This window comes from Anabrus simplex, chromosome 5, assembly GCF_040414725.1.
Source record: "Anabrus simplex isolate iqAnaSimp1 chromosome 5, ASM4041472v1, whole genome shotgun sequence".
NCBI classification, from domain to species: domain Eukaryota; kingdom Metazoa; phylum Arthropoda; class Insecta; order Orthoptera; family Tettigoniidae; genus Anabrus; species Anabrus simplex.
Genome location: NC_090269.1, coordinates 143,088,881 through 143,110,904, shown reverse-complemented (window position 1 = coordinate 143,110,904; position 22,024 = coordinate 143,088,881). Strand labels below are relative to the sequence as shown.

The following is a 22,024-nucleotide window of genomic DNA, read 5'->3' as shown; positions in this document are numbered from 1 at the left end:
GAATGATGGCAAGCAAGTCATCAACCTGGAGAGCCTGGTCAAGTTGGCAACCACCGGATGAGTTGGCCATGCGGTTAGGGACATGCGGCTGTGAGCTTGCATCTGGGAGATAGTGGGTTCGAATCCCATTGTTGGCAGCCCTGAAGATGGTTTTCCATGGTTTCCCATTTTTAAACTGGGCAAATGCTGGGTCTGTACCTTAATTAAGGCCATGGCTGCTTCCTTCCAACTCCCAGGCCTTTCCTATCGCATCATCGCCATAAGACCTATCAGTGTATGTGCAACGTAGAACCACTAGCAAAAAAAAAAGGATGAAAACCATTATGTGTTTCTTGATTATTAGAAACCTCTTTGCAGTGGAAAGGATTGAAAAGTGACAAGTCAAGTCATGAATAGAGAGACTGGAATAATAGGAGGAGCACATAATAGGATAGGTTAAATAGAATGGCTAGTCAGTGCTGAAAGAGCAACCAATGGAATGAGAAGGATGGTATTTTGTAAGGATGTGGAGATTTTCTCATCCTTTCAAGTTTCTTCTTTTCTGTTGCTACTTCATCTAATTTTACCCTGTTCTTTTTTCTTCATTTTGATGTTTCTTTCTATATATATATATATATATATATATATATATATAATTATGACTTAATTTAACACTTGTTTTTTCTCTCCATTTATAATTTTTACTTTGGAAGATAAACTGTTGATAATTTTATTGTGCCAATATGAAATGTATTTTTTCATCTGTTTCTTACTTATACATTTTTGAATTTCAACTCTTTACTCTCCTTATGTCTTACTTACAGCCTTCTGTAGACATTAAGGAGGAAACATTGGTAGAACAAGATAAAGTTGAACTGCCAGTCCCAAACATTAAAGAGGTAAAAAAGTAAGTACACCACTAACCCTACATAATATGAAAAATAAACTCTTAATATCTTAAAAACCTAGTCAACTGAAGTAAGTGAAATGTTGAGAAACTTTGAGAACATGTTCAATCTCTTTCTGGATATACTTTTATTGATACATGTCTGCATAAAATATCCGTGATAAACCGAAATACCATATTTCTGAATTAGGTTCATTATAACACCTCTGATTAACTGTTAAAAAAATGTCTTCATTCCATCCGTGATACTTCAACATTTGTCATCATGTTTTATTATCTGAAATGTCATGTGCATCTATCTTCCCCAAAGCTTTCTCAATTTTTTAAGATTTATTAATCCTTTTATACACCAGTGAAACACAGATTGTCAACCGAACCTACAAACTCAATATTGCTTGATTTCATAATGTATTATAAATTATATAGGTATTTAAATTATTGTAATTAACAACAAAAATGTATGATTTAAAGCTTCATTATATTATATTTGATCATGTCTTCTTTCATGGCATAGTTACCTCATAGTTCGTGAACCATACCTCATAGTTCGTGAACCATGGCAATTGTTGAGTGGCCTAGTAAGTGGTCTTGAGTGTCAGAATACTGGTTGCAATGGAATAGGAAAAACAAACAGCATCTTGGACATTTTGTGAGTCATGGCTCTGACCTATGCCAGTAACTGAGTTCCACTTCCTTTCCTTTTATAAGCGAGGGTATCTTTGGAAGCAACTTTGTGACCAAAATGGAATTCGAAGGAAGCTATCAACATTAATGACACTTATGGAAGAAGGAAAGTAGAAATGGCTGAATCAGCAAAGAGGATGTATCTGTATGTCTCAGGAATTTATGATATTCAGCAAAGGGAAAGGAACGAGGAAGAGATAGGAGATTATACAGTATTCTTAATGGGTATTTTAAAGGAAATGGCAAACTGTAGTTTAGGACTGTTCATCAGGAATACTGTTGCAGGCAACCTAGTTTTGCTTAAGCACATATATGAGCAATAGATGTGGGTGGTTTTAGCCTTAGGATGAATCAGCTTTGTTTGAGTGTGCAGATGAGGATGAAGTTGATAAGTTTCATGAGGCATGTCTAACATCGTAGTCATGGTCAGCAGCGAGGATAGATTAGTGTTAAAGGGTGATTTCAATGCAAGTGCGTCCGGCTCCATGGCTAAATGTTTAGCGGGCTGGGCTTTGGTCACAGAGGTCCCGGGTTCGATTCTTGGCAGGGTTGGGAATTCTAACCTTAATTGATTAATTTCTCTGGCATGGGGGCTGGGTTTTTGTGTCATCTTCATTATCATTTCATCCTCATTACGATGCGCAGGTCGCCCACGGCTGTCAAATCAAAAGACCTGCATCTAGCGAGGCGAACATCTCCTTGGACACTCCTGGCACTAAAAGCCATACACCATTTCATTTGAATGCAAGAGTTGAAAACAGAATGTAAAGATACAAAAATGTGAAGGATAAATGTGGAAAAGATATGGAAGCTAATAGGAATGGAAATCATTTATAGGTCTTCTGTGCTGATATGCTATTAGCAGTTATGAATAAATTCTTCAAGCATAAGGCTGTTGACTGCTACACATGCGAGGGTAGGGGTACCAACTTCATAATAGACAATATCATAAACAGCTTTTAATTCAGGAAATATGTTTGGAATATGCCAGTTTTCCAGAGATTTTTTGATGACACCAACCAATATTTGATATACAATGAAGTTTCTCTAGGCCTAGGATAGAGAAAGTGAAATCTCTCTGTAGAGGAGCGTGGGTAGAAAATCTGCAGGATGAGGAATATTGCAAGTGACGAATCAACACACCGAATGCACATAACAAAGTTCATTTACATAGGTGCACAAATACAAGTCGATATATGCCAGATGGAGGACCAGACTGCTTTACACGAGCAGATGCAATACATCACTCAGTAGGTGATTTAAAATATTTACTCCATATGAATAAATGAATAAACATCACATACTTACACATAACAAACAAGTTTAGGTGTACGTCTACTGCTGCTGGTCACTATGTTCAGTATCAAAGATGCAGCAGCACATAGCCAACCATGCCATGACAAAGATAGAAAATGCAGCAGGCAGAGATGCCAACACAAAAGCCACAACATATTTCCTCCTTTGAGGGATCACAACACTCAAAACCAATGTCAGATATCTTGCACAAAGTCATTATCATACAAATGAATGAAAAACAATTCATATACAAAATATACAAATTTTAAAATTTTATTTCGGCAATGGACACAGCTTTTGCTTTCACAGTGATCACATGAGTAATATCTTCACAACCAGTCGGGGTTTCCTTCTGAAACACTTGTAACATGAATGGATCATACTACAAATAACTGTTTTCCCATGCAGAATCTGTTACGCAAAGAAAACAATACAGCCTGAGGGTAAAATACCTCGACATTTGTGGATACAGCCGGATTGCTGTGGGTAAGTACATGTTTCCAATCTAAGACAGAAGTAAGAGACTGAATTTCTGCAATTCGATTAGCAACAAATATTTTCCAATGTAACCAACATAAAACTATCGTGCTAGTCAGTCCAGCATTGTGTGGAGAAAGAAACATGCAATTTCATAGATTCTGTGACTTTACTCCTAAGGCGAGAAAGTAATAGCACAAAGCTCTAAGTGGGCAATAGTTTGCAGTTTCAATGGAGTAGCTCACGATTTGGAAGTCAACCGGATCACTGATATCTCATCATAATCAGATAGCATCCTATCATATATATAAGCATAAGAGGCAGCTCCTGTAGCTTCAGAAAAGCCATGGTTTTCAACAGCCTTAATTTTTGGAAAGGGCATTACATTTCTTTGCACTCTGAGTTCAATAAGCAGGGGGAGCTTGCTGTAAATAGCTTTCACAATTTGAATAATTTCAGATGAACTTTCTAACAGATCATCCCAATTCATTTTCAGTTGCCAGAGAGACTGCTGGATAAGTTTTGCACTTGACCGCTATACATCCTAACAATCAAAGGGGATCAAATATTTAAACAATTATAGTGAGAATGCTACTCGTAGTGACTTCTTTAGGTGCTTTCTTCAAATTTATTTGAAACTGAAACTCATCACACTTAGGATGCCACACAATACCTTCATTCCTAGTGAGGCTACAAGTTAACAGAATTTCTGTATCCTGTGCAGGGTCATTGAGAAGAGCTTCTAGACAATTAAGACATCCACTTGCTAAGATGAAAATGTGCACTATCAAGCATGGAAGAAATCTCTGATTGAAGCTCCTTAGCTTCTTCCGTTGTGCTAGTACCTGTCAGTGGGTTGTCATTATGAAAACCAGACTGAATGATCTCTGATGCAATGGGGTGGGATTTTTGTGTTCTTCAGCATGTTGAACTAGACATCTCATAGTATGAATAGGGGCACAACTTGTACTCTGTGTAACAGTAGTAAGACTGTAATCCATGATCTCTTCATCAGTAGTAGTCCTATCATTCAGAATAATATCATGAGGAATAATCCAAATGGAACATTCATTTTCCGGTCCTGGAAGTGGACTTGTGATTGCATTCCTAACTGCTCAGTTCAACTTCAGTGTATAATCTGAGACATTAGAGAACAAAACAGGGTTACAAGTGGAACTTACAGGTAACACATTGCCTTTGCCTTTACCAACAGTATGTAGACAATAAGCCCATGTGTGGATGCCAAGCTTCTTGACAATCTCAGAAGTCGCAAAGAGTAAGTGACATGCAGAATCCAACTAAGCTTTAACTTGTTCAGTCTCTCCTGAACTAGCTTTCACCCCTACGCAAGCTTTGCTCCTGAAACTACCTTCATAGTGAGCATAAAACAATAACAGAACTTGTAGTATTTATATTATTGTTGGGATTCTTTTGTTCCTTGTGAACCAATAAGTTGTGGGGTCCATTACACTGGGGGCAATTGTGTTATTTTCCCTCACAAACTTGTGACAATGTTCAGTGTTAGCTTGTTTGAACTGTCTACAATCAGAAATGCTATGATTATCAAATTTACAAAATCTACAATTCAAAGAGGTGCTGTTGTTGGTAATGTGAAGTGCCTTTAGGTTGGATTTTGGCTCTCATTTCTGTTTAACAACAAGTGTGTTGGATTCTGTCAGCTCTAATGCGTGATATATTCTTCCTAAGAAATTTATCAAATTATTCACTGTTAGGATATCAGTGGAGGCGAAGTTTTTTTCCTATTCACTTGTGTGGTTGGACTTGATTGTATTTAGAATCAGTTCCTGTAGCAAAATTTAATGAAGTGCAACCTGACCTTCTAATTTGTCAATAGCACTAAGGTTAAATTTTAGATTCATCAATTTGCAGTATTCAAAAGAAGATCCACCAGTACAATTATGGAGATTGAGGAAATGTTTTATGTGTTTTGGAACAATCAAATGTTTATTACTGTTACTTTTGTTCTAATTCTAGTCACCATTTAGTTCTAGGTTATCTAAGGGTCTTGTTCACAGTGCCCTTGCTGTTGACCTTTCTTGCAACATGACCAGTGCATTGAGTAAATCTGCATACAGTTAGACAGGTGATTTGCTCTCCATTCATGTCTCGGTTCAACTCGTCCATTGGTCTTTTCCATCGAAGCCAATTTTCTTTCATTCCAATTAGCTTCCAAATTATTTTCCTTCCTGTAATATCCGTGTTTCTGTATTTACTTTTATGGCTGGTCCTCCTTCAGAGTGATAGAATATGATTGCATTGAAGATAATTGTCTTTGTCTTTTTAAGTAAAGATTTTGTTCTAAAGATTTGTTAGCTGGAAGAAAAAATCAGAAGCCTGCCTGAATTCTCCCCACTTTTTTCAAGAAGTGATTCACTGTCAATAATTAACCAAATTCTGATGTTCTCAATTTGCTTTTTGGGTTAGACATTTACTATATTCTGCTTTACAAAATCTGACATCCTCTGTTGTGCTTGAACCGATGTTTTCAGGATCCTGAAGCATGATGAACAGCACTGATCCTCAGAATCACGTATGAATCGATAGCGTTATATTCCCTCAGTTGTACTGTGTAAATTCCTCCTCACCTTGTTAAGAAAACAGCTCCCTGCATTTCGGTGGTATTAGAGTTGTCTGTGTATCATGTCTTCACTGCTCTCCGATGGTCAACTTCGTCTGCTATAGATCTCTCACAGTCTTTGTTATCACGGCTTGTCCTGAAAACACTAGCTGATATCCTGCACCATGTAGTGATCTCAGACAATCTTAGATATAAAAACAAAAATACTACTCGCTCATTCATCAATATCTCGTGAGTGCAATCTGACAGCTACGTGACAGAGACCATTGTCCGTGGAGTTTGCGCTTAACTTAGCGTTTGTCTCTTAATTTAAGTTCTTTCCCACCTCTATTCCTGCCTGTTTGCCACACCAATTATATTTCCTTACCAGCAAATTTACCCGTGCTTCGCTACGATATTTTACATTGTATACGGATTTCTCCGTGAATTACTGTAAAGACAGTAAGATTATATTAAATTGCATACCTCTTAGCGCTATCCGAAAACCAAACACCGGGCGAGTTGGCCGTGCGTGTAGAGGCGCGCGGCTGTGAGCTTGCATCCGGGAGATAGTAGGTTCGAATCCCACTATCGGCAGCCCTGAAAATGGTTTTCCGTGGTTTCCCATTTTCACACCAGGCAAATGCTGGGGCTGTACCTTAATTAAGGCCACGGCCGCTTCCTTCCAATTCCTAGGCCTTTCCTATCCCATCGTCGCCATAAGACCTATCTGCGACGTAAATCACCTAGCAAAAGAAACCAAACAGGGAGGTCGCCATGCATTGTTTCCGATGTATGGTAGGCATTGGGGAAGTTTTGATAATAATGGCAGGCCACATTCCTAACTGCCATCTCAGTCGAGTTGGGGAGTTTATACTATAACGGGAGGCTCACTTCGCAACCGCCACTCACAGTAGACATGGAGTTTTCATTATAAAGACAGGCGCCATTTCCTAATGCCAGTCACAACCGAGTTTAAGATGATTGACTATAATCAAGAAATGCAGCGCTATCTAACGTATTTACAATCTAAACAAGGCAATAAATCGTAGGACTTCAGCTGTATATCTCTCCAAATTGAACTGCAATTGTGCTATCAGTTTTGTAATACGACTTACCGTTTAGAAAAAACTGCCCCGAATCAAAGGTCTGCACCGTCATTAAAATGCATCCATATTTCGATATTTTCCGGGGCCAAAAGTTATACACTTGAACAGCTTGGATTTTTTCCTCAAAGAACAGTGTCCAGGTTTTAGGATTACCAATTGCAGTCATACGGATACATTAATGAAGAAAGTCATACAGTTAAAAAATTAGAAATTAATAGGAAATGGGATTGTAACTGAGGACAGTTGGATAGGACAAATGCGGAAATACCAAGTGGATTTAATGGAAAATAAAATACCCCTCAATAAATTGTGATGGCATGAGTTACGGTTATAAGAAGGCGGCAACAGAGGAGAAATTTAGTCGCATGGGTTCTTAGATAAACAGAAAACAGGATGACCTAAGCCTAGAGAGGAAAACAGAAGTAGAATAGAAACACAGTAAAAATTGTAGCAAATACCAGGAAACACCTTATGGTGTGAAACAATCGGCTACACTCCGCAGTGCAGTTTAAATATTAACAACGCCCCTTGGTGCTATTTGAAATTCTAACCTCCAACGGTATTCCGCCAATATCCCGCAGAATGGTAGGTTAACGTGTCTCTTGCTTTCTACCCAAGGAACAACCACGAGTTTGCAGGAATGATGACGAAAATGGAATATGTCTCTTCCCTGCTGGCAAGCAGTCAGAGATGTTGCCATGGTAACCTGTAGGTTCGTTGTCGCTCTATCGGATACTCAGTGCAGAACATGAGACCCGCAGAAAATAGTATGTTTCTCCGTCATTTGAAGAGTAATCGAAATTATGAACATAACAAAATTTATTAATAATGAAGGGGCGTTTCACACATAGCCCACGGATTTTTACAGAAAATCGACAGTGTAAGAGAAAATGGAAGAAAACTGTTGTGGTTTTCCTATAAACCCCTCGTCTATTCAGACATATAAGTCATATGCATATCGAAGCCTTCCCTGGGATGAGTATACTCTAAAGATGAAGTTTGGCTGAGATCTATCCAACCGTTCCGCCGTGATGGTGGAACAAACAGACACGAAAAATAAAAACCACCGATACGGTCTTGTGTTGACCTGAAACGGATAAATATCTGAAAGAGTGTCAAAATACACGAAATTACAGACAGCTGACCCCCTACAACTTTATTTATATAGATATTTTTTTGCTAGTTGCTTTCCGTCGCAGCGACACAGATATGTTTTGTGGCGACGACGGGACAAGAAAGGCCTAGGAATGGGAAGGAAATGGCCGTGGCCTTAATTAAGGTACAGCCCCAGCATTTGCCTGGTGAGAAAATGTGAAACCACGGAAATCCATCTTCAGGGCTGCCGACAGTGGGGTTCGAACCCACGATCTCCCGGATGCGAGCTCACAGCTGCGCGCCCCTAACCGTACGGCCAACTCGCCCGGTAAATAACTAATAAAGAAAAAGTATTACAGTTAAGAAAGTTGAAATTAATAGGAAATGGGATTATAACTGAGGACAGTCAAATAGGACAAATATGTAAATACCAAGTGGATGTATTGGACAACAAAATACCCCTCAATAAATTGTCATGCTATGAGTTACGGATATGAGAATGCGGTAACAGAGGAGAACTTTAGGCGCATGGATTCTTAGATAAACAGATAAGAGGATGACTTAAGTCTAAAGAGGCAAGGCAGAGGCAAGAAATTAAGCGGAAAACAGAAGTAGAATACAAATACAGTAAAAATGATAGCAAATACCAGAAAACACCGTATGGTATGAAATAGAGGGCTACACTCCGCAGTACTGTTCAAATATTAACAACGCCGCTTAGTGCTATCCGGGGACAGTTGTAACCTTCAACGGTATTCCACCATATCTCGAAAAATGGTGGATTAACTTCTCTCTTGTTTTCTACCCAGGGAACAACCAGGTATTTTAAGTAATGATGATGAAAATGGCAATATGTTACTTTCCTGCTGGCAAGCAGTCAGTCAGGAACGTTGCCGTGGTAACCCGTAGGTTCCTGACGGTCTATCGGGCACTCAATGCAGAGCATGAGACTCGCAAAAATTAGCGTTTTTCTCCGTCATTGGAAGAGTAACTGAAATTATATACATAAAATTGTTTATAATGAAGAGATTTTTCACATATCATCCGAGCATTTTAAAGAAAATCATTAGTGTAAGAAGAAGTGGAAAAAAACTGTTCTGGTTTTCCTATAAACCCCCCGTCTCTTCAGATAATTTTTGAGTCACACGCATGCCGAAACCTTCCTCGGGATGAGTGTACCCTAAATATGAAGTTTAACTGAGATCTATCCAGCCGTTTTGCCGTGATCGTGGAATAGACACGAAGAATAAAAACCATTGATATGGTCTTGAGTTGACCTAAAACGCATAAATAACTGAAAAATTGCCAGAACAAACGAAATTACTGATAGCGGACAACCTACAACCTTATTTAAATAGATTTCATATTTGTTACTTATAACATCAGTAAGGTATTGCGAGTCTACTCAGCGTTCATTCATTTGCATGTAAGTGAGTCTAAAAACATGCGTATGAAACGGCAGTCATTGGCAATGTGTTCAAGGAGACCGGATTCGTCGTCTACGGAGATGTCAAAGGGCTTTCATGTTCTAACAACAGTCGTATCACTGATATACATTCAAGTTGTAGACAATTAGAGGCCAGCCTGAGCGTGCTGACGCTGCTCAAAGTAACATATACGAGCAACTGCCGATTTGTCTGAATAACACTCACCTCTGAATCAAAAACAGTATTTGGCACAATGACAGCTACCTGAGGGGTCATCACTGAACTCTTTGTAATCGATTTATGCTTTTCATGAAGACTTATGATATTGGTACTGAGAGATTCTATGAATTTATTTGGGAACATGCTTAAAATTTTTAATCATTTCACCCATACTGTGGAAAAATCAATTTTGAAATATATGATTTTGTATCTGGTAATTAACTGCATCTCCGTATGTACTATTTGTCTCTATGGAAATTCTCAAATGTTGCTGGAAAATTTTGAACTTGTAAACAGCCAATTTATTATTTCAGACGGATATGTGGTGGTCAACAAAGTATTCTTTAAGTTAATTAAGGCTCATTCTATTAATGTTGTGTACACAAAGGTTTGGAATTACATACATACATACATACTATAATCCAGAAGTGAATATCATGCTAATGAATGAGATACACATTTAATACTAAATTTTCATTCACTGTTTAATCTGCTCACCTTACGCCAACTGATTAGCGATAATAGGTTGCAACGTGATATTTATATCACATTTTTACAAAGGTGATATCATCACATATCGAGTTCACCTACAAAGCTGAGTAATTGCCTATGTTTGTTACTTCTGAACTGCAAATAACAAGCCTTGATGGGAGTGCTTAAGCATGAAATTGAAATACATTGAAACATATGATAAATGTATTCCGTCTAGAAATGTGTTCTGTGGCATTCAAATGGGTTTTATTTTTGTGTATTTCAGTGTGAAGAATGTTGTATCAACCAGGCACAATGGAGAAAAGCCGTACCGGTGTGATGACTGCAATAGTACCTTTACTCGTCGTGACGCTCTCCGACGTCACCTACTACTGCATACTGGTGAAAGGCGCTATAAGTGCAGTGAATGCAATAAGACTTTTACTGCTAAAAGTACTCTTCAACGTCATACTCTTGGCCACACTGGCACAAGACCCTTCTCATGTGATAAATGCAATAAGATGTTTTATGATAGAACTAGTCTCCGCAACCACATTGTAATTCATACGGGTGAAAGACCTTACAAATGTAATGAATGCAATAAGTCGTTCAATGCTAGGAGTATTCTCCGAGCACACAGGATTCGTCATATTGGAGTAAAGCCGCATAAATGTGTGAAATGCGATAAGGCGTTCGCTCGACCGCGTGGTCTCCGGCAACACATAATAAGTCACACTAGAGAGAGAAAGTGCGAATGTAGATTATGCAGTAATGTATTTGTCAGCGATGTTATACCCAAAGACCCATGCTAGTAGACACCAGGAAAAAAAGAACAATTATACAAATAGGAATGACGTGTTACTATTATCCTGCGTAGTAATTTACAAATTCTCAAGCTAGTTCATATGTAACGAATGTCGTATCACTTTGAAAATTGCAATGGAACGAAGATTGAGTTCCAAGGCAAACTTCATTATCATACATCGGGAGTACAGTTAAAACAATATGTAATGAACCATAGAATTGTAACTTATAGCATATATATATAGCCACATTCATCTACCACTCACTGGGACGACATTTGTAATAAATCATAAAGCGAGTTGCAGTTAATTCTTAATTCAAGGTCGCATCATCAGGTATTAGAAAAACAATTCAAGAAACAACAAAATCATACCGATCAAAAGCACAATCACTTACCGTGATAGCAAGTAATAATTCTCCATTATTTTAAGGATGCTGCTAGGGAAACGTGAAAAAGCAATCTTTTGCTCTCAAACTCTACATTAATTATTAAACAAACATACACACATCTGTGTGAACATCTGCATCTCAGGAAAAACTAAATTAATTAACAAATTAAATGTGGTTTATTGCATTGGAAGCTGTAGCCTCCGTGGCTCAGGCAGCAACTCATCGGCCTCTCACCTTTGGGTTCCATGGTTCACATCTCGGTCGCTCCATGTGGGATTTGTGCTGGAAAACCAGAGGCGGGACAGTCTTTCTCCGGGTACTCTAGTTTTCCCTGTCATTTTTCATTGCAGCTACACTCTCCAATTTTATTTTATTTCATCTGTCAGTCATTAATTATTGCCGGAGAGTAGTGCGACAGGCTTCGTCGTGCAGTTCTCACCGCAAGGTTGGGATTCATTCATTCTTTCCATTCCAGACCCAGCCATGACAGGTTAACATGTTATAGTTTTCTTCCTTCTTATTGTATTGCAAAATGACATTACGTAAATAAAACGTACATAGTAGTTTAATTCGTTTGTGTCTTTACATAGAAAACACTACTCCGTATTTCAAGGTAAAATATCTGGATAAAATAAATTAATATTTCCAGAGAATTTAACTATCAATTAATAGAACAATTAGTTTGGCAGCACTACTACATAAAATTCCAAATTCCTTGAAATTATTTCATCAGCTAAACAGCTGATAGGGAATATGTCATTAGGGGGATTGCCCCAAATGCAGATCAGTGGTGATTGAAAGCCTGCCTGGTGGCCATGAATGATAAGGCATGAAGTCTATATGTTCTGAAACCTAGGTTAGCCGTTTGCAATCCCATTGGTTGAAAATATTTTTACCATCTGAATATTAGCCGGTGGGGTAATAGAGCTGGTTGTATGCCGTTTCTAGTGATAAGGTTGTGTGCTAATGGTCTGTATTCCTTTCCAAATCTCTCTGCAGAATTCATACGGAGACAGGTCCTATGATGCCGTTGATGGTCATTCGTCCATCAGATGGTTTCTAAACGTCTAGCGGACCCCTTGATGCTCTTCGACAGGAGTAGGCCATGTGCCGGTTCTGGGTTTCATGCTCTCCCTTTCTATTACCATACATCAGCGTACTGGCCTTCAGTTCAGAGGGGGTCGGTTCGGGGATTTTAACCTCCATTGGTTAATTCCGATGGCTCGGGGGCTGGGTGTTTGTGCTGTCCCCAACAACCCTGCAAATCACACCACACATAAGCCTGCCCTCCACCACAATAACATGCAGTTACCTAGATCTGGCAGATGCCACCCACCCTCATCGGAGGGTCTGCCTTACAAGGGCTGCAGTCGGCTAGAAATAGCCACACGAAATTATTATTATTACTACCATTTCATAAAATCATATTTTCATCTCACTAACACCTGTGATGAACTTCATGTCTGGAAGGACATCCTAGCCTAAATACTCGCTACTACATACCCAACACCATAGAGGAACAGGACAATGGTTGGACATATTTACAAAACAGGAATTATTGTAGAGGAGAATACCAATCAGACCACTTAAAATCCACCAAATTTCCTATATAAAATCAGAAATAAATAGCTGACTGAAATAAATAAAACCAATCTGAAGTTCACTGTACCAAATAACCTTGACCAAGTGATTTGGCAAGCAGTTATGGTTGTACCATTGTGAGCTTGCATTTTGGTAGCTCTGAAAATTATTTTCATTGGTTTATGATTTGCACACCAGGCTAAAGCTGTACCTGTACCTTAAATAAAGCTATGGCCTCTGCCTTGCTAATCCTTGTCTCATCCCTCTGTCACTGAAGATCTTTGGCATGCTAGTGCGATGTTACACAAGTGGCAAAAAACTTCAAATAATTCAACAAGTTCAGTAGTTGTATTAGGTAGAGGACAAAGTCAGGACATCAAGATCATTTTATCTCTCATCCAGCACCTTGAAAACTGTCAATGTATCCCCAATAGACAAATTCATGGCAAAATAGTAAATATCACGAAAGACATACCTTAAAACAGATGCATGTAGCAAGAAGTAAGAATCAGTACAAACAGAACAGAGTTAAGTGTTAACCCGAAAGTCAACACCAAGGACACGTAGGTTGCATTATTAATAGGGCATATTATTATAATAATAAATGATATTTGAAATTGTACATCAAATCGAGAGAACAATTTAGGGAAAAACACTTCAAATTACATAGCAGAATATCGCATAGTTAAATAAATTAAGTTAAATTAACATAATAAATTAGGTATCCAGCTCTGTGAAGCAACAGTTAGCAAGCATGCCTTTGGTTCAGTGGGATTCCTCCACAGTCTAAGATTTCAAACTTAATTGGTTATTTCCGATGGTTTGGACTAGATATGTGTGTATGTACAGTATGTGTGTGTGCCACCTTCAGCATTAGAATTCATTGCAGATAGGATTGCATTCTCACATACACCCTCGCAGGTTGCCCATATATTGTCAATTCGAAAGAATTGCATCAGACCTTTTCTGAAGCCACGTGCCATTATCATTGTTACTGTTACCGTGTTTTTGTGGTAGGTAGAGATGAAAGAAGGTGCGGGGGGTGAACAGGTCTCAGGCTACGAAATTAAAGTGAATTTAAAATTTAACAAGGTTATATTTTCTTTTCAAAATTAAGAAATAACAAGCATGGCAGGTACAGAGTAGCAAGGCAACAAAGGTGCGATTACAGAATTTACAGGATTTGGGCTTCGAGCCCCGAATTCACACTTCTAGGGCAATTAGCCCAACTTTACTCCAAAATAAGTTTTTCACAGAGGGGCAGAAAACCCCATTCATGCCCAGGAGCACTTGCTCCAAAATTACACCATAAAGCCTCCATGAGGCATACAACCATCAATTTTCAAGGAAAGAGCCACCCGCTCTCAAATTTAAGCCTATCAAAGGCCACACCAAACTCCACCTTCAAGTTGTCCTCTAAGGACATAGACACAGGGGCAAAATACCCAACCTACTGAGGCCTATTAAGTGAGAAAAAGGTTAATTACATGACCTCAAAAATAACCAATTGAGAGGAGGCGACCTGCACTCCTAATACATTTGTTTAAAACCTACTTGGCACTAGGCCATTAAAGCAAGGGCTAATCCCATACTAAAGAGGTGACTTTAGAAAGGAACAATTTACATTACGTTAAAGAAGAATAGGTTGAAAAAAAATAAGTTCACCTCAAAATACTATGAGTGGGAGCTCGAGAGGGTTAAGCACTCTCTATCCCGATATGCAGTTTAAAAGATAGAATAGATACTAAGTGTCTTTACATTTTAAGGAAGGTTACATTATGGAAAAACTTCGGACCCGCCCCGAGAGTTAAACTGCTGAGCTAGCAACGAAAGAAGTTATTAATCGGCCATTACCTTGTTGACTGCTGCCGAAGAAAGAGGCGCTTCCCGCCCCCTGCTATGTACTTTACACACTAAAAGATGGAACAGAAGTGGCGCAGAGACCCAAAAATCAGCAGTTTATATACTCTCGCGGAAAGTTCGAGGCGTTTTTGGAATGAGAACACCCTCCCACCAAAACTTTATTGGTTAGGGATAAGCAGCATATTCAAGTTGTGGGAAGATACATCAGATTGGTCAGAAATTAATTAAAGAAATTCGGGATTGGCTAAATACAAAACAAGGGGAAAGAGAGGGGTATACAGCCAACTTAAACCATAACAGAAAGAAATTTAACAAGAAACAAACTTTTGAAATAAAAATTTCTCCAAAAAACAGTTCTTTCACATCGCACTAGGGTGCACCATTGTAGTTTTTCAGTAGTGTCCTCTAGAAGAGAAAGTTCACACTTCTTACTACAGGTAAAACAAAAATACATCAAAAGTGACACAGTTCAAAAACTCCAAAATTTCCAAGTAGTGACATCTTCTGAGAAACTTGAAAATTAATACCGTAGATAAAGTTCAGACTTCCTCCAGCAGAGGAGTTTCAACTGGCGCAAATTTTAAATTAGCGGCGTGGAGGTGTACCGCCCGGTACAGTTACTATTATTATAAATTATGTAAATCAAATTAATGAGGAGGTCTTGAACCATACTTATGGTAAGAGAGAACAACATTCATGTTGTAGATAAATAAGAGAATGTGAATATTACAGTTATTCAGGTGGAATTGTTAACTTCAGTTGGTGTCGATGGCCAATGTAAAACTGTGAATAAGAGGTAAAATAGAATGATAAATTGAAATGCCAGCAGGAAATAAATAAAGGCAAATGAATGGGCATTAAGATATCAGCAGAACTTAGTAAACTATAGATGTGAATTTTTCACCATCCAGTGTTATTACAATGCATACAATATATTTATATGATTTAGGTAGTGTATTGTCGAAGCCAACTTAAAAAATTTATTGCAGTAATACATAATATTTGGCCTGAAATAATGGGTTAACATATCAAATCCTTCTGAAAGGTGATTAAATAATGTAGTGCTGAGTTGTATCAGAAACGGTCATTTCTGTTATTTTGAGGAAACTCACGTAGAAAGCCTCAGTTAATATAAACATGGGCAGACTTAAAATGTTTGAATACATTATGTGGTAACACATTTCTGAGTGGTATCCAAGAATCACCTGTGATGATGGGTTACCTTACTCCTCCTGTTGACCCACATATAAGGGTTAAAAGTACAACCCACGATACTCCCACCAAACTTCCATTGTACTAGGAAACTCAATGCGTTGCACAAATCCTACGCATGCTGAGAGCTAATAGTGACTGAAGATCGGCTAATTGTCGAAATTGTTACAACAAATAGATCCTCGCTTGCACATAGCCGTATTCACATACTATATAACAGTGAGGAAATAGCACCTAAGTTCTGATCTGCACACACATTGTTATGGCTTAAAATTATTTCCAATTATTCATGAGTTAGCACACAAGCTAAATGACATTTTAAATAGAAAGGTATTGTGCCCCCTGACTAAAGGTGATATTTCTTCTCTGAAGAGTCGTTCCAACTCATACCGCAATAGCCACTCCAATTTTATAATCTATTATGAAGCAATATTCAGCCCAACCAGTGAGTGTGCACGTGCCGAGTCATCTCGTCACATTTAGGCGCAATAACTGATCAGTTGAATTTCTTTATATGCTATTGATATTAAAAATCATGTAAAATTGTGGCGTATTTTATGGACAACTAGAAAATATATCCCTTTATTAAATAAGTGACTTTACCAAAAGTCCCGCCTTCAAGCAGACATTAGTAGATGTGGGTGGGGTGGCGACCAAAGCTAGTTTTAAGTGAATGTGCAAAAAACATTGTGTAAAATTGTCGAAAAGGGTAAAAGGGTTAAACCAGTGTAACATCAATATGCAATTTTCTCAAATATATTGAAGGTTATTTGCTAATGTAAGGTGGTGTATATTTACATGTTTTATTTTGAAGGACAGTATCCTGAAATTTCCCTCAAACACCCAAGTAGTAGGAAATGAACCGCCAACTGTGTTTTGTCCAATGCATTAAGAAATTATATGAGTTGGGAAATTTACCTCGAGGAGCTCACAATTTTCAACAGTGGAACCTCTGTCGGTTTGCATGATGGAGATAACATATGCTGATGAACTTGTGATAAATGTTTTGGATAATAACTATTGAACATTTTTCTCAGGGTAAGGCAAAGAATTTTTTAGACCATCATATGTGAGGCTACTGGTGTGCTGATAAGCCGGCCCTCTGGTGTAGAGGTACTGTGCCTGCCTCTTACCGGAGGCCCCAGGTTCTATTCCTGGCCAGGTCAGGGATTTTTGCCTGGACGTGAGGGCTGGTTCGGGGTCCACTCAGCTTACGTGATTAGAATTGAGGAGCTATCTGATGGTGAGATGACGGCCGCGGTCTAGAAAGCCAAGGATAACGGCCGAGAGTATTCGTCGTGCTGACCTCAGGACACCTCGTAATCTGCAGGCCTTCGGGCTGAGCAGCGGTCGCTTGGTAGGCAAGGCCCTTCAAGGGCTGTAGTGCCATGGGGTTTGATTTAGTATGCTGATAAACTATGAATTTATGCAGAGATTGGTATCAAAATAAGTGACTGTGCACCCAGCATAGATGGACTGTCTTAACAGACAGCCTGGGAAGTTAGTCATTTTCTAAGTTGTCCAGACCGTGGAAGCAAAACTATCTAGGACTATATTTTCCAGTAAATTATTGGTAAATATTTGCATGAAAAGATGTATCATAGAATTTGTTAGCATGCACGTTCACAAAGAAAGTTCGTATTACATTGTCTAAACATAATTTTTGCATTAGGTAAAATTAATGCAGAGAAGACTGTGCTGAGAGATCAAGGGAGATATATTGAGTTATGAACAGTTTAATGTAATGCCCAGGGGTAATAATTAGTATCCGCATTAGGAGTTTTCTATGAGGGTAACTGGATGTCTACAGTTACTTCTTATCAGTATCCCAGTCTGGAGGGGGCTCGTAGAACTGGACAGTGAGGGGTTCGTAGAACTGGAAAGTGAACGGACAGTGGACAGTTTGTCATTTATGGCATCGTGTGAATAAAATCGTGTTACAAATTTGTGTGTAAATTGTGTGATATAGAAATAAGTTGTCCACAATCCAGGATAGATCTGGTATGTAAGGAAAATAAGACATGTCTATACCACCTGAATATGGTACCATCATATCTCGTTAGATAAATGAGCTAGATGAACCGTAAGTTGGTGAGATGTTCCGTCATGAGGTGACTCATCCCACATTTAAGTAACCTGGTATTTTAACCTATCTTTGTGAAAGATATTTTTTCTCGTGTGTTTAGTAGAAAATCCACATATTGGGATGTAGGATGTAGTTTTGTTATTGTGGACATGAATCAGACCTAATTATGTAAATAATATATTTAACGTGTAAAATCAATTTTAAATTATTCTACAGTACTCAGGAGAAAGTTAAGTTGTACTTTAGAAATCTATAAATGATAAACATTAAACTAAAATTTCACCCAGGAGCGTTACCTTTTGACGAGTACACATGGCATATGCCATGCAATAATGCCAGCCGCATCCAAGTACGTATCTTACAGCTAAACAACCTCTGGGGCGTAAGAATTTTTTTCTTAAAAATTACCATAAAACAACTTTGAGCGTTTGAGACACATGAAGAGACATTTTGGATCGAGAAAACACTACCATTTCAAGACTTTTTAAATATATCACCATCAAGAATATCTCTATTTGATTCATCATGGTATCATGCCTTGGGACCAGAAACTCCATATCATCACTTGTAATTTACAAAACAAGAAATATTCACAGTTATATTTACGAAAACCAAACATATTTATAGCTACGAAGAGAACAAACAACTATCCAGATCGGCGCCAATTATAACCTGTGGGCTAATGCGCGCCGAACTCTTACACTGTAGGGAGTATACTCATTTCCGTCAAAGACCACCACTATACTGAACTTGGATTTGTTCAGTGACACTATGTGAATAACTGAAAAAGGTCCAAAAAGCATGCCGCATGTCATATTACATCAGTAAGATATTAACTTCTTAGTACAAGCCTAAAACAACAAATGCCGTGCTCCCTCATGTGGGACCAAACGGCAACTGCCGTTCGCACTCTATTGACTGTCCTTCGCTGCACTCGTCAACAGGTTAATAACCTTACTTTTAAATTTGTAAACAAAAGCTAGCAATGTGTTGCCATCTTCAGGCAAATGTTTGAGTCCACTGTGAGAGAGCTGAGACTGTTGTCTGGGAGGTTGTGCAAGTCTTAAACATGTTAATTAAACGGAGAATTGGAATGCTAAGTTTTGAAGTGTTGTTATTGAAAGTAATAATCATATCACCTGGTAAAGTAGCCTTATAATGTTCTTGAAATGAATAACTGCTCTACGATAGTCGTAATGCAGTATAGGTGTCCTCAATACTTATGAATAAAGCTGGTGCTCAGTAACACACACGCGACATTGTATTTTATATGACGTTATACATGTCATGATGTACAGTGGCCAAAGAAAGTATTCGTACACCAACATGTTAACGTATATCTTGTATATTAAGCACCATGAACTAATATAAACACACCCCGTGAGACATATGTATAAAGAAAAGAAAACACCTTGCAGTACAATTGCTATGAGATTTACAGCGCTCAACATAATAAACAAATAAACCCGCCTTTTGACAAAAAAGTATTCGTACACTAATAGATGATTCGAAACTTGCCGAAGTTTTTGTTCAAACACGGTCTTAATATTTTGTATCCATGACTTTAGCTTTGATGACTTGTTTCAGACGTCTTGGTATTGAGCTAACTAAACGTTTGATGTACTCTTCAGGTATGTTGGACTTTGTTTCCGAGAACATTTCTTTAAGATGTTCGTTACTAGTAGGATGGCGCACTTGCACTTCTTTGCCTAGATGATCACACAGGTTCTCTATGGGATTGAGATCTGGACTCTGCGGTGGAGTGAGAAGTCTTCTTGGGGCACTGTACAACAACCATTCACGGGTTATCATGGCACAATGCTTAGGATCATTGCACTGTTGGAAGTGGAAGACTCCTTCCAGATGAGGCTTGTGTGCACTGCTGCTAAAAATTATGGCGCAACACATCTATGTACTTCCTGGCATCCATAATACCATCAATAAATGCCAGGTTCCCCACTCCATTTGCAATCATGCAGCCCCAAACCATCACACACGTTCCTCCGTGTTTTACCTACGTGTCGATGTTCAAGTTGGGTGTTTGCCTTCCGCCAAAACCTTGCTGCTCCTACCAGTTCCAAACTGTGTAAATTTCGCTTCACTGGAAAATAAAAAAAGGTGTTCCAAATGTCCATTTAATTTCACAATACTCCTTTGCGAACTGTAGGAGCTTCTGCCTTTTTCTTTCACTTATAAGTGACTTCTTTAGTAGTATAATGGGAGAGTTCTGCGGCCTCCTCCCGCGGGAAAATTGAATTCTGGCGGGAAATTTGAATTTTTATCGGGATATTTGAATTTTGGCGGGAGATTTGAATTTGTAAACAAAGCCACGTTCTTTTTGACAGCTGTCATCGACAACAACGCATCGCTAACCTCACTGTTGCCATCTTGACGGGCCTAAACCTCAGTAGCGCCAACTTAACCTAACTAGCGCGAGGTAAACAAAGCCACGTGTTTTTGACAGCCACGTGCTTTTTGACAGACAACAACGCATCGCTAACCTCAGTACTGCCATCTTGACGGGCCTAAACCTCAGTGGTACCAACTTAACCTAACTAGCGTGAGGTAAACAAAGCCACGTGTTTTTTGACAGCCACGTGCTTTTTGACAGACAACAACGCATCGCTAACCTCAGTACTGCCATCTTGACGGGCCTAAACCTCAGTAGTACCAACTTAACCTAACTAGCGCGTGGTAAACAAAGCCACGTGCTCTTTGACAGCCACGTGCTTTTTTGACAGCTGTCATCCGCCATCCTTAAACTACAGAGCACTGTGCTGCCCTCTTTATCGTAGTAGATGTAAAATTCGTCACCTGTCATCGGCAGTGCTGCCCTCTTGGCGGGCCTAAAAGTTAGTGCTACCAACTTAACCTCACTAGTGTGAGATAAACAAATCCACGTGCTTTTTGATAGCTGTCACCAGCAATCTTTAATCCATAGAGCACAGTGCTGCCCTCTTTAGCTACTTACCTTTCAAATGTGGTGGCGGATAATTTGAAAAATGCTTTTTGACAGCAGCCATCTTTGAACACAGTGCTGCCCTCTTTGTGGTGGCGGGAAATTCCACCTGCTCTTGTTTGGAAACAAACTCACGTGCTTTTTTCTGACAGCTGTCATCCGCCATCTTGCATCACAAACCTCAGTACTGCACTCTTTAGCTAGATGCCTTTGAAATGTGGTGGTGGCAATTTGAAAAATTCTATGTGCTCTTGTTTGGAAACAAAGCCACGTGCTTTTTTGACAGCTGACATCTGCCATCTTTAATCAATAGAGCACTGTGCTGCTATCATGCGGGCAATTTCGTCAGCTGTCATCCGCCATCTTTAATCCACAGAGCACCGTGCTGCCCTCTTTATGACATGTAGTAGCGGGCAATTTGAAAAGTTCTGTTAGCTATCATCCGCCATCTTTAATCAAGAGAGCACCGTGCTGCCATATTTAGCTAGATACCTTTGAAATGTGGTGGCGGCAATTTGAAAATTTCTATGTGCTCTTGTTTATAAACAAAGCCACGTGCTTTTTTGACAGCTGTCATCCACCATCTTTAATCAATAGAGCACTGTGCTGCTATCATGCGGACAATTTCGTCAGCTGTCATCCGCCATCTTTAATCTACAGTGCACCGTGCTGCCCTCTTTATGACATGTAGTAGTGGGCAATTTGAAAAGTTCTGTTAGCTGTCATCCGCCATCTTTAATCAAGAGAGCACCGTGCTGCCATCTTTAGCTAGATACCTTTGAAATGTGGTGGCGGCAAATTGAAAAATTCCACGTGCTCTTGTTTAGTAAACAAACTCACGCGCTTTTTTGTCAGCTGTCATCCGCCATCTTACATCGCAAACTTCA

The 22,024-nt window shown here is 39.0% G+C and overlaps 1 protein-coding gene across 4 annotated transcripts in view; it reads left to right on the top strand.

Annotated features, from left to right (window-relative positions):
• The window catches only part of LOC136874704 (zinc finger protein 543), a 53,500-nt gene extending 41,385 nt beyond the window's left edge, over positions 1–12,115 (top strand). For 3 of the 4 annotated variants that reach the window (XM_067148352.2, XM_067148353.2, XM_067148354.2), the window contains exons 4-5: positions 804–886; positions 10,529–12,115. In XM_067148352.2, the coding sequence (XP_067004453.2) occupies positions 804–886; positions 10,529–11,054 (609 nt within the window). In that variant the 3' untranslated portion in view covers positions 11,055–12,115. The remainder of the gene's footprint in view (positions 1–803; positions 887–10,528) is intronic. The other variant, XR_010860277.2, reaches the window with a different exon arrangement.
• The last annotated feature ends 9,909 nt before the right edge of the window (positions 12,116–22,024 follow it).